The 11,495-nt window shown below is 47.6% G+C and overlaps 1 protein-coding gene across 1 annotated transcript in view; it reads right to left on the reverse strand.

The window, feature by feature from the left end:
• Positions 1–633: 633 nt before the first annotated feature.
• MOV10L1 (Mov10l1, Moloney leukemia virus 10-like 1, homolog (mouse)) overlaps positions 634–11,495 on the reverse strand; it is a 76,436-nt gene continuing 65,574 nt past the window's right edge. Inside the window, exons 24-27 of the mRNA XM_006888114.1 lie at positions 1,834–1,941; positions 1,130–1,267; positions 962–1,053; positions 634–760 (exon numbers count right to left, since the gene is read on the reverse strand). Coding sequence (XP_006888176.1) covers positions 634–760; positions 962–1,053; positions 1,130–1,267; positions 1,834–1,941 — 465 coding nt within the window. The remainder of the gene's footprint in view (positions 761–961; positions 1,054–1,129; positions 1,268–1,833; positions 1,942–11,495) is intronic.

An 11,495-nucleotide genomic window follows, 5' to 3' on the forward strand; every position in this document is an offset into this window, starting at 1 on the left:
GTGTAGCAGGGCAGCTAGCTGGCCCGTGGTTTACGTCACCAGGCTGCTGGAGGCTGCAAAGCACGGTGGGTTGCGCCCAGGGCCTGTGGAGGTTGGCTGGGCCTTGAGTGTGTTATAGGTACAGGTTAGCAGGGTGGGCTTTGCAGCCAACAGCTGTGTGTTTAGGCGACCACCGTAGCCGAAGCAGTGAGGCCCAGCAGGTCACCCTGACTGGCAGGAGTCTGGGAACGGCTGCTTGGTGGCATCAGGGCTTGGGGACAGGGGAGTGACCAGCTAAGCTGGCCACCCTGCTCCCCCTGAACAGTCCCAGTCACTGGTGGCGGGGGTGTAGAGTCCGCAGGGCAGTCCAGTGCAGGTGGTGGCTGTCCCTGCCCCCTGGCTGTGAGCACTGGCTTTGCTCCTCTGACCTCACCTGTCTGGCCCAGCAGCACAGCTGCCCTGGGGCTGTGCACAGCATACATGCAGGCCCTGGCCTGGCCTCGGGAGAGTTACACCCGACAGGCAGCGCACATGCCTCTCCTCGTTCCCAGGAGGATGGAGCACTGGTCACTGAGGAAGGACACCGCCCAGTCCCACGAGGGTCTTTATTAGGGAGGTAGGAGTGGGGGTTCACACTCTGTGGGGACAGGAAGGTCACGGCATAGCCACATGGTCCCTGGGGGCCACAGTCTCTGCAGGCGTGGGCAGGCCAGCCAGTCCTCCTCCGAGGGCATGCTCGGACTCCTGAGGCTCCCGCTCCCGCTGGGCTGAGTGGTCACAGCTGTGGGCAAGGAAATGCACAGCCAGTGAGGGCTGGGGCTGGGGAGCCCAGGACCTCCAACAGCCCGCCCGGTCTACTAGGTCCAGGCATGTGGGGGACGAGGCTGCCACGTCTAGGCCGGGCACTGTGGTGGCAGCAGGGATGCGCTGTAGGGCGAGAGCCCCTCCCCCAGAGAGGGCAGGGCTGGCAGGAGCTGCTCACATGTGCAGGGTCTGAAGCTCTGGGGGGAGGTTACATCCTGTGTAGACCCCATTGGAGATGCTGTACTCCAGCAAAGCCCCAAAGCACGGGTCCTGTGGGAAGAGAATGGGGCCGGAGTCCAGCGGCTACAGGCAATGTGGTCTGGCCCTCCCCGCCACAGGCACTCACTCTGACCAGCACGTGCGGGTTCCCCAGAACAATCAGCAGGGCCTTGGGGCGGGTGATCGCCACGTTAAATCTTTTCGAGTTGGACAAGAAGCCCAAAAAAAACCTATCATCTTCAAATCTGTCTTCATTCGATCGGACCTAAAAATACAGGGATGAATAAAAACATGCTCATGTTTTTTTGGCAGGAAGGAGTTGCCTGATTCAACAGATATGCAAGGCCACTTCTGGTTCCACGGAAACCAAGAGGCCTGCAGGCCCTGTGGCTGCATCCCAGGGCTGTGTCCCATCTGGCGGGTGGGCTGAGTGCGTTAGGTGATTTCACTCAAAGTTCAAGCTTATCTGCACCCTAACAAACGAACGTTTAGGACTACAGAGTGACGCTTCAAGCAGCGGCTGGGCTGGGGGCATCCTAAACCCTCTCAGCCCACACTTGTTCTCTCCTACCCTGGCATGCTGTGACCTCTTTGCTTTAACCACCTCACCACTTCTTCCAGCCATCTGTCATCTCTTTTTTGGATGCCTTCCCAGTTTCTTGATCTTTAAGTTTGGTTTTTTTCTTAAAAAAAAGAACTTTGACCAGCAATTCCCTGGCTGGGGCTGAGGTTGTCCCAGGTCCCCACTACCCTTCGCCGTGAATGCACCAGAACTGGTCAGGACTGGGTGAAGTCAGAGCACACGTGCTCCCGAGTGAAGCGGATGCCTACCGTGGAAATAACAATGACAAGGTACTCCTGTCCTTGGAACTCCTCCACTGATCCAACCTTGATGTCCATCAGATCAACACTTCGCAAAAGAATTTTTATTTTCTCCACCTTTAAAGCATAAAAAAAGGTGTTATTTTATAAACCTGGCCACTTTACACGTGAGTATGACCCATAGCAACCCTAAGAGTAACAGGTCTGCACCCTGTCCCTCCGTCATGTCTGCACACTTGAGCCCACTGCTGCGTCACTGTCAGGCCAGCCGGTGGGGGACTGCCTCCACCCCTCCCAGCATGATGTCACTCCTCCTCCAAACCTCTCTTAGCCACGTGCCGTGTGTGAGACACAGTCTGCCATCTTTGCCTTCAAGGAGCACTCCAGCTGCATGTTCTCCGGGACACAATGATTGATTCTCCTGACAGTGCCGGGACACTCAGTACTCTTTGGTTTTCAGTCCACAGGATACTCATATTCTTTTTTTTTTTTTGATGGGGAAAGTGGCTGTGTTTGCCTGGGAGGTGGTTCTAGCTCAGAACCTCTGTGACAGCTTCCTGGGAACACTGAGCACAGTGAAGTGCAGGTCTAGCTCAGTGACCGGCACTGGCCAATATGACAATGGGGCCTGTGTGAACGTCTCTGAAGCAAGGGACAGGTGCACAGAAATGTGCCTGGGGCACTGCACGAAGTCACTGTCCTTGTGGCTGTGGTGGAGGTCGTCTCGGGGATGACGACCGTCCTCTGCTTCTTCATCTCGGTCACCATGCCGGACAGGATGCTCCCTCAGATGTTATCAAAGGGCACTTCCTGTGAAGGCAGGTGCCCTCAATGGCCTCCTTGGGTGTCCTGAACGCCAGACCGAAATTCCTGGAGTAAAGTGGGAGCGTCTCCTCACTGGCTTCTCCCAGCAGGACCTTTTTTATTCCGGAAGACAGCTGGCTGCTTCGCGGAGGCATGCTTGCTCTCAATGCCCACCATCTTCCCAGGAGCTTGGAAAAAGGAGAGTCACACTCTTGAACTCGGGTGTTGGAAAAGAATACTGAATATTCTGTGGGCGGCCACTTTACGCAATGTTGTTAACTGCTGTCAAGTGTAACTCACAGCAACCCTGTGAATAGAAGATCTGAACCCCGTGCTATCCTGCGCGTCCTCACACCCCCTGACACACTAGAGGCCACTGCAGCAGTCACTGACAGTCCATGTGGGTGAGCATCAGCTTCTCCTTCGCGGACTCTTTTTCTTTTGAAGCGTGATGTCCCTCTCCAAGGAATAGCCCCTGCTAGCAACATGACTGAAGTATGTGAGACGAACTTTATCATCTTTGTCTCCAGAGAACACTCTGACTGAAATTTCTCCTAGACCTATCTGATTGTTCCCTTAGCCGTTCATGGGACGTTCACTGCTCTTCTCCAACACCACAGCTCAAAGGTGTCCATTTTTTTCTGTCATCCTTATTCACTGTTGAGCTTTCAGATGCACAGCAAGTGACTGGAAACACCATGGCCTGAATCAGATGCACTTTAGTCCTCAAACTGACAACAATGTTCAGTAATTTGGAGAGGCCCCAACTACAGACTTTTTTAGTGCACTGTCTCCTGACTTCCTGACTGCTGATACCAGGAGTGTTCATTGTGAATCCAGAAGGATGAAGTCGCTGCCAATGTCAATCTTTTCTAATGATGTTGTCTACCCGTCCAGTGGTGAGAATTTGGGTTTCCTTGACATCGCCCAGCTTCTGGTGCAGGTCAGTGACCTGCGTGCACTGCTGCTTCAAGGGCCCAAGTGCTGCCCCAGAGCGTTGTGCGCTCCAAGCGACTCAGAGCGCTGTGCTCCAGCATCTTCACAGCTGTGTCCAGGGCGGTCGCCTTGGGCACCTGCTGTCACACAGGCCTGCTAGTGGCCGGCCACCACCTTCTTCCCAGTACCTTCCATCTTCGGGGTGTCTGGGTGCTCAGAGGAACTCTCTTTGAGGCTGGTGCTCATCGACGACTTCTTAAGCTACGTATCTCCCTCCTGAAACCCCTCGGCAGCCGGATCCCTTCTTCCCAGGCCCTTGTCCAGGCTGGCCTCCAGGCCTTCGTTCTCCTTCCAAAGCCGCTCACACAGGGTCTGCAGGATAGAAGTGCATGGTTCTTTCTGTGAGGTTGAACTCCAAGGCCATGCAGCCCCAGTGGGTGCAGAGCTGGCTGGGGTCTGGCTCCTCCAGCACACACAGTCAGGGTTGTCTCCAGCCGCTGTAAGTGCAGCTTCAGACTGCCGTCTCCACAGGGCAGGGGCCCAGTTCCGTCGTGCCCCTTGCTGTCCCCACTCCCTGGCAGAGTTCTGCTCCTCAGGGGCACCACTGGATGGAGGCTTGGGGACTGGCTTGTCACTGGCGTATGTCTGCAGGATCAGAAGGTGGTGATGGCACATTTGTGTCTTTTCCTGTGAGCTCAGTGAGGCCAAGGAAGGAGGTGGCTGGAGCATCTCACTGTCCTTGACCAGCTCCTCTGCCTCGTGCCGGAGTCTGGATGCTTCCATCAGGGACTCCTCCAAAAGCTCCCCTAACATCTCTATCCCCTGCACTGCTCCTCTCAGCTGGGAATTCTCTTCCCGTAGGAAGCCCTTCCTGGAGGCGTGCTGCCCCCGGGTCGTAGATCCAGTATGTCCTCTCCCTTCCATGGGAGGGTGGCCCAGGCCCTGCCGTGGCGCCCACCTGGTTGAGGGTCGTGGCTGTTGGGGGAGTTCACAATCTCTGGCTCCACAGCACTTCTCTGGCTCTCCTGGATCACCTTTCTTGGGAATGGGAACAAATAAGGACCTCTTCCCGTCAGCTGGCCAGACAGCTGTCCTCCAAATTTCCTGGCACAGACTGGAAGCCCATCCAGGGCTGCACTGTTAACGGAAACAAGCCCGTAGGTGTCTCATCGATTCTTGGGGCCCTATTTTTTGCCAATGCCTTCAGCGTAGCTTCACCTTCCTCCTTCATTACCAATGGCTCCTGCTCCTACGGTATTCCCTAACATTTTCCAGTATCAGTCCGTTCTTTTTGGTACAGCGATTCTGTGTATTCTCTGTTCCTTCTTTTGATGCTTCCTGGGTCATTCAACATATTGCCCACAGCGTCTTTCAATACTGCGACGTGAGGCCTCATGCTCTGTGGCCCAAACAAGGAGAAAAGGACATTAAAAGAGAGGGGGAAAGGACAGGAGTTCCTCAACGGACCGAAAGCAGTTCTGTGGAGGGAACCAATCCCCAGGTTAGTCCGTGTCTGTCCAGCCCCGCGCTGATCGTGCCCCCAAGCAACTCTCCCATCCCTGTCACGCTGCACAGCACTCTGCCAGGAACAAGATTTCCACTTCTTCAAAGGACATTGTAGTAATTTAAAAGTGGGAGAGTGGAGGAATGGGACCACATGATGATAGACAGAAAAATAATTGATTGATTTATTAGGGTTTTTTTTTTCATTTTGGTGCTTGATTTGCTAAGCCTCTAAATATTTTGATCAACACTCTTGGTACCAGCAATCAAGAAATCAAAAGATGAATTGCATTGGGAAAATCTGCTGTCGGAGACCTCTCTAGATAGAGTGCTGAGAAGGAACACTGTCAGTCTAGAGACTAAGGTTTGCCTGATCCAGGCCATGGTCTTCACAATTACTTGCTATGCATCAGAGAGCTGGACAATGACTAAGGACGACAGAAGAATTGATGCCTTGAATTGTGGAGCTGGAGATGGACGTACCATGGACTGCCAAGAAAATAGGCTTGTCTTGGAGAAGGTGAAACCAGATTTCTACTTGGAGGCTAGGATTTTGAAACTCCGTCTCACATACTTTGGGCATGTGGCCAGGAGGGATCAGTCCTTGGAGAAGAACATCATGCTTGGAAAGATGGAGGGAGAGCTTAGGAGAGGAAGACCCCGGATGAGATGGATTGATAGAGTAACTGGGGCAATGGGCGTAGGTGTGCTGGAGTCAGTAAGACTGGCTCAGGACAGGGCAGGCTTCAGAGCTGTTGTACATAGGGTCGCTATGAGTCTCAAGGGACTCGACAGTACGTAACAACAACAACAACAATCTATTTCATTATGGAAATAAAAAACCAAAGGCATACTAAAAAAAATATTACAACTTGAAGCTTAAACTGTTTTACAGTTATCTCAGCTTGAGAAATGAGAGTTCTTCTCCAATTCCAGCTCTCTGGACATTCCACTATAATACTTTCTCTTCTCGAGCTGCCCTTTGAAAGCTTCTTCCAGCTCTTTACTTCAGCACCTCTTCCCTTTGTTTTGTTTCTCGATGTCCTCGTGAGATTTTCAGGGTCTCTTCTGACACCCATTTTGGTTTTTCCTTTCTCCTCTGTCACTGTAATGACTTTTGCTCTATTCATGGATGCTTGATGTCATCCCACAACTCATCTCATCACTGCGGTTCAATGCTTCAAACCTTTTCTTAAGAAGATTTTGAAATTCAGGTAGAAAAGATTCAAAATCTTGTTTTGGTCCTGATGGAACTGTTTTCATTTTCTTCAGACTCAATTTGAACTTGCACATGAGTAATTTACGGCGTGACTTCACAATCCATCCGGCCTAGTTTTGACTGCTGATATTGTCTGCAATGATTCCTTCCACAGATGTCACTCTAATTCCTATGCAGCCCATCAGATGAGGCCCATGAAAATACAAAATGAGATCATTCTATCTCTAGCCTCAGTTCTGTTGCCAAGCGCATCCATACTTTCTTATTAGTATTCCTTCTTTGTTTTCAACTTTTGCATTCCAGTCACCAATTATCATTAACCCATCTTGACTGCATGTTTGGTCAATTTCAGACCGCAAGATTTGGTCAAAGTTTTCAATTTCTTCCTCTTTCTCTCTAGACCTAAGAGTGTGTATTTGAATAATAGTCATAAAACAGGCTTTCCTATTATACACATAGCTGTAGTACTAGAGGTAGAGCCCAGACTGGAAGTCAGTAAAAATGAGGAAAAATAGTGACAAACATCCTTTATTAACTGGAACATGGATATACAAAAAGTGTGAATATTGGATACCTAGAAATCATGAAAAATGAGATTGAATGCAAGAACATCAACATTCTAAGAACTAGTGAGATGAGAAGTACTAGCTCTGGCCACTCTGAATCAGATAATCACATGGTGTACTCAGCTGGGAATGAAAAACAGAAGAAAAATGGTGTTGCATTTACAGTAAAAAAAGCCAGTGTTGCAAGCGTCAGGCAATTATCCATATACATACAAGGAAGACCACTTTACATATCATGTTGTTGTGTAGATAAAGTTGGAACTGACCCATAGTGGACCTGTTGGTGGGTTATCCCAAGCAATTAATCACACAGGAGGAGACTGCCCATCCTCTGCTACATATCACAGTATAAATATTAACAGTATTATTTTTTAACTTTACATCTTATTTTATCTACACCTCATCAAAATTCTCTATCAAAATACATCAAGGTCATTGACAAAGTCCCATGTCCACTTCAGATTATAGGAGGAGGCATTCTAGGTGGCAAATCTTGAGTGATAGGGAGTGGCACATGGAAGAAGTGACAGTGAAGGGAAGTGATGCTGGGACTCCAACCATAAAGTGCCTAGACAGACACACAGACAGATGGGTGGGCAGTCTAAGGGTGTTGGACAGATACGTGGGGGGCGTGGGGTGGCCACCATAAAAGAGCAGTCCCCATCGGACAGTGGTGGGCAGCCCAGCAACTGCCCAGAAAAGCAGCTGTGAGGCCCAGGGATACAGAATTTCCAAACATGCACAGAAATGATCTCTTCAAGATGACTCTCAGAGAAACACGAGCCTGGAAATGGGAGGAAGGCAGGAGATAGAGAGGAGGAGAGAAACGGAGAGCCAGGTAATGCTGGGGTGTTTCCACAACGTGTTCTGAAAGCCAAGGACCAGCAGATGGAAAATACTCTGCAATAGACATGTGGCTGGAGATACCATGAGAAGTTGGTACAATCAATGTTTGATTCATTGCAAATGCCTTTTTAAAAAAAATAAAATGTATAGGAATGATGTATAAAATACAACTTGAAAAGAGAAATGTGTGAAACACAATGTATATAAACACAACTCTAAAGTATACAAATTTTGTATGAAAACCAATATAAAATAAAAATAATTACATAAAACCCACAAAAAACCATCCCAGATGACGTCTACACACAGAGCGTGCCTGACGGAACACGTGCACATAATGAAATGGACAACTCTACTAAGAGATACAGCGGAACACAGGGTGAAAACACAGGGTGGGGTGACAGTGGGACATCCCAGCAGCAGCTCATCTACAAAATCAGTCTAGAGCTGAAGTCAGTCACGTGAGGAGAGTGAGAACAGGACCACGCTCCTCCTACCTGAATTCAGAAACCACCTCAAGGCCAGATCTGACGCATTCGACACTGATGACCAAACGCTAGATGACATCAACCACATAATATGTGAAGAAAAAAAGACAGTCAGTTAAAACCAGAAAAAGCCCCACCAAAGTGGATATCAGAAGAGACTCCGAAACTTGTCCAAAATCAGTATTAAGTGATGAATAATAACTGATGAAATAAGAGAGCTGAACACAAAGGCCAGCCTGAGAAGACAAAGAAAGGTATTGTAACAAAATGTGTAAATATCTAGAGTTAGAAAACAAAAAACAAAGAACACATTTGGCATTTCTCAAGTTGAAAAAACCGAACAACAAATCCATGCCTTGAGCTGTATTACTGAAAGATTCTATGGGCAAAATCTTGAATAATACAGGAAGCATCTAAAGCAGATGAAGAAATACACACAATCACTGCACCACAAAGAACTAGGAAGTAGGATATGATCAGTAACTAATGATTTTTAAGGCAGTTCAAGCTGAGTTGAAGGCATTCAAAAGGCCAAAAAGTAAGGCCCCAGGAACTGAAAGAATACCAATAGAAGTATTTCAACAAACAGATGCAGCCCTGAACATACTCACTAGTCTATGCTAAGAAATCTGGGAATGCAGTGAAGCTTCTTGCCATGAGTTACAGCCACTCTTTTTTTTCTTACTGTGTACTGTCGAATCAGATCTGATTGGTACAGGAGGAGACTGCCCCTCCTTCTCCAGCAGAGCATCTGGTGGATTCGAACCACACACCTTCAGGATTGCAGTGCAGCTTCTAAGCCTCTTAGTGTCAACAAGACATCCTGGAGGGTCCTTGTATTTAAGGGAGCCCCTCGTCTCCATTTTGGAGACTGGATGACTCGGCAGCACTATTACTTGGTAGACAAGATCTTGTGAAGGTCATTGTGCATTGATGAGAAACTGACAGAAATTAAAGCTGGGTTCGGAAGAGGGTGAAAAAGAAGACATGTCACTGTTGATAGAGGATTTAGGCCAAAAGCAGAAAATATCGGAAATAGGTACTTGTGTTTTATTGACTATGTAAAGGCATTTGATTGTGTGGGTTTTACCAAACGATGGTTCACACTGAGAAGAATGAAAATCCCAGGACATCTAATTGTGCTTATGTAGACCCTATACATGAGCAATGAGATGGTGATTTGCACAGAACAGGGGAGACAGTACGGTTTAAAATCAGGAAGGTGTGTGTCAAGGCTGTATCCTTTCACTCTACATATTCAATGTGTATGCTGAGCAAATCCTTCAAGAAGCTGGACCACCTGAACAAGTCTCCAGCATCAGTATCGCAGGAAGATTCATCGACAACCTGCCACAGCAGAGCAGAAAGTGAAGAAGAGTATCTGAAGCACTTGCTGCAGAAGCTCACAGACTACAGCCTTCAACAGGGATCACATCCGAACACCGAGAAAACAAAACTCTTCAAAACTAGACCAAAAGGTAACATAATGGGGAGAAAAGACTGAAGTTGTTAATGATTTCATTTGACTTGGATTCACAATGAACATCTAAGGTAGCAGCAGTCAAGAAATCAAAAGATCAACACAGATACCAAACTGATTTCTCAAGGAGATAGAAACTGTCAAGTTTATTTGGAGAGGAGAGAGACTCTGAATAAGTAAAGTACTTCTGAAAAACAAGAATGACGTGGGAGGCATAGCACTCCCTGACCTCAAACCCTACTACACAGTGGTAGTAACCAAAACAGCATGGTACTGGTACAACGACAGGAATATAGACCAATGGGACAGAATTAGAACCCAGAAATGGACCCAGCTATCTATGGTCAACTGAGATTCGACAAGAAAATAAAACTTATCAAATGGGGAAATCACAACCTCTTCAATAAATGGTGCTGGCAAAACTGGACTGCTACCTGCAGAAAATTGAAACAGAATTGACACCTCACACCTTACACAAAACTCAACTCAATGTGGATCAGAGACCAGGAAGTAAATCCCAAAAACTATAAAGTTCTTAAGAGACAAACCAGAATCAAGCTTAGAAGGCCTAGTTTATGGTATAAAGGGACTGCCAAATACAGCCAGAAAGGCACAATGTGAAGAGGATAAAATGATGAATGGGACCTTCTAAAAATTAAATCCCTGTGTGTACAAAAAACTTTTTCCAACAGGGTGAAAAGAAAATCTAACGATTGGGAACAAGTATTTGGCAATACAATTTCAGACAAGGGTCTCTTAATGAAAGTTTACAAAATCCTCCTGGGCCTTCAGAAGAAAAAGACAAATAATACAACTATAAAATAAACAAAAGACATGGAAAAACTGCCAGCAGACACATGAAGAAATGCTTTAAATCCCTGGCAATAAGAGAGATGCAAATCAAAACCATAACGAGATACCATGTTAACCCAGTAACAGTGGGAAAATTTAGCGGGGCAGGAAGTAATAAATGTTGGAGAGGATGCGGTGAGATAGGAACTCTTACACATTGTAGGTGGGATTGTAAACTGTACAGCCACTCTACAGCCACTCTGGGAGGTGGTCTGACATATCCTCAAAAAGCTGAACACAGCGGGGAGGGGCGGGCAGGGAGAAAAATACAACAATGAATGAGTAGAAATGCAAAATCTCTGTAAATGTTCATTAAAATTAATTAAAAAAAAGCCGAGCATAGAAATTCCATATGACCCAGCTCATGCAAACAAGAGTCTACTGAAGATTATCCAAAAACGACTGGAACAGCACATCAGCAGAGAACTGCCAGAAGTCCAGGCTGGGTTTAGAAGGGGTCTTGGTGCTAGGGATATTGTAACTGATGTTAGATGGATCTTGGCTGAAAGCAGGGAATACCAGAGGAATGTCTGTGTGTCATTGACTATGCAAAGGCGTTTGTGTGGATCATAACAAACTGTGGCTGACTCTGAGAAGAATGGGAATCCCAGAACACTTGATTGTGCTAATGCGAAACCTATACTTGGACCAAGAGGCAGTTGTCAGAACAGAGCAAGGAAACACTGCATGGCTCAAAACTGGAAAGGGTGTACGCTAGGGATGTGTCCTGTCTCCATACCTTTTCAGCCTGTATGCAGAACAGATTATCTGGGAGGCTGGGCTCTATGAGGAGAAGTGTGGTGTCAGGATTGGTGGTAGATTTATCAACAATCTGTGTTATGCCGATGACACAACCCTGCTTGCTGAAACTGAAGAGGACCTGAAGCGCCTGCTGCAGAGGGTCAAGGACTGCAGCCTACAATATGGATTGAGGCTCAATGTCAAGAAGACAAAGATTCTCACCACTGGACCAATTG

Source organism: Elephantulus edwardii, unplaced genomic scaffold, assembly GCF_000299155.1.
Source record: "Elephantulus edwardii isolate Elephantulus edwardi_28Jun2011 unplaced genomic scaffold, EleEdw1.0 scaffold00064, whole genome shotgun sequence".
In the NCBI taxonomy this organism is placed as follows: domain Eukaryota; kingdom Metazoa; phylum Chordata; class Mammalia; order Macroscelidea; family Macroscelididae; genus Elephantulus; species Elephantulus edwardii.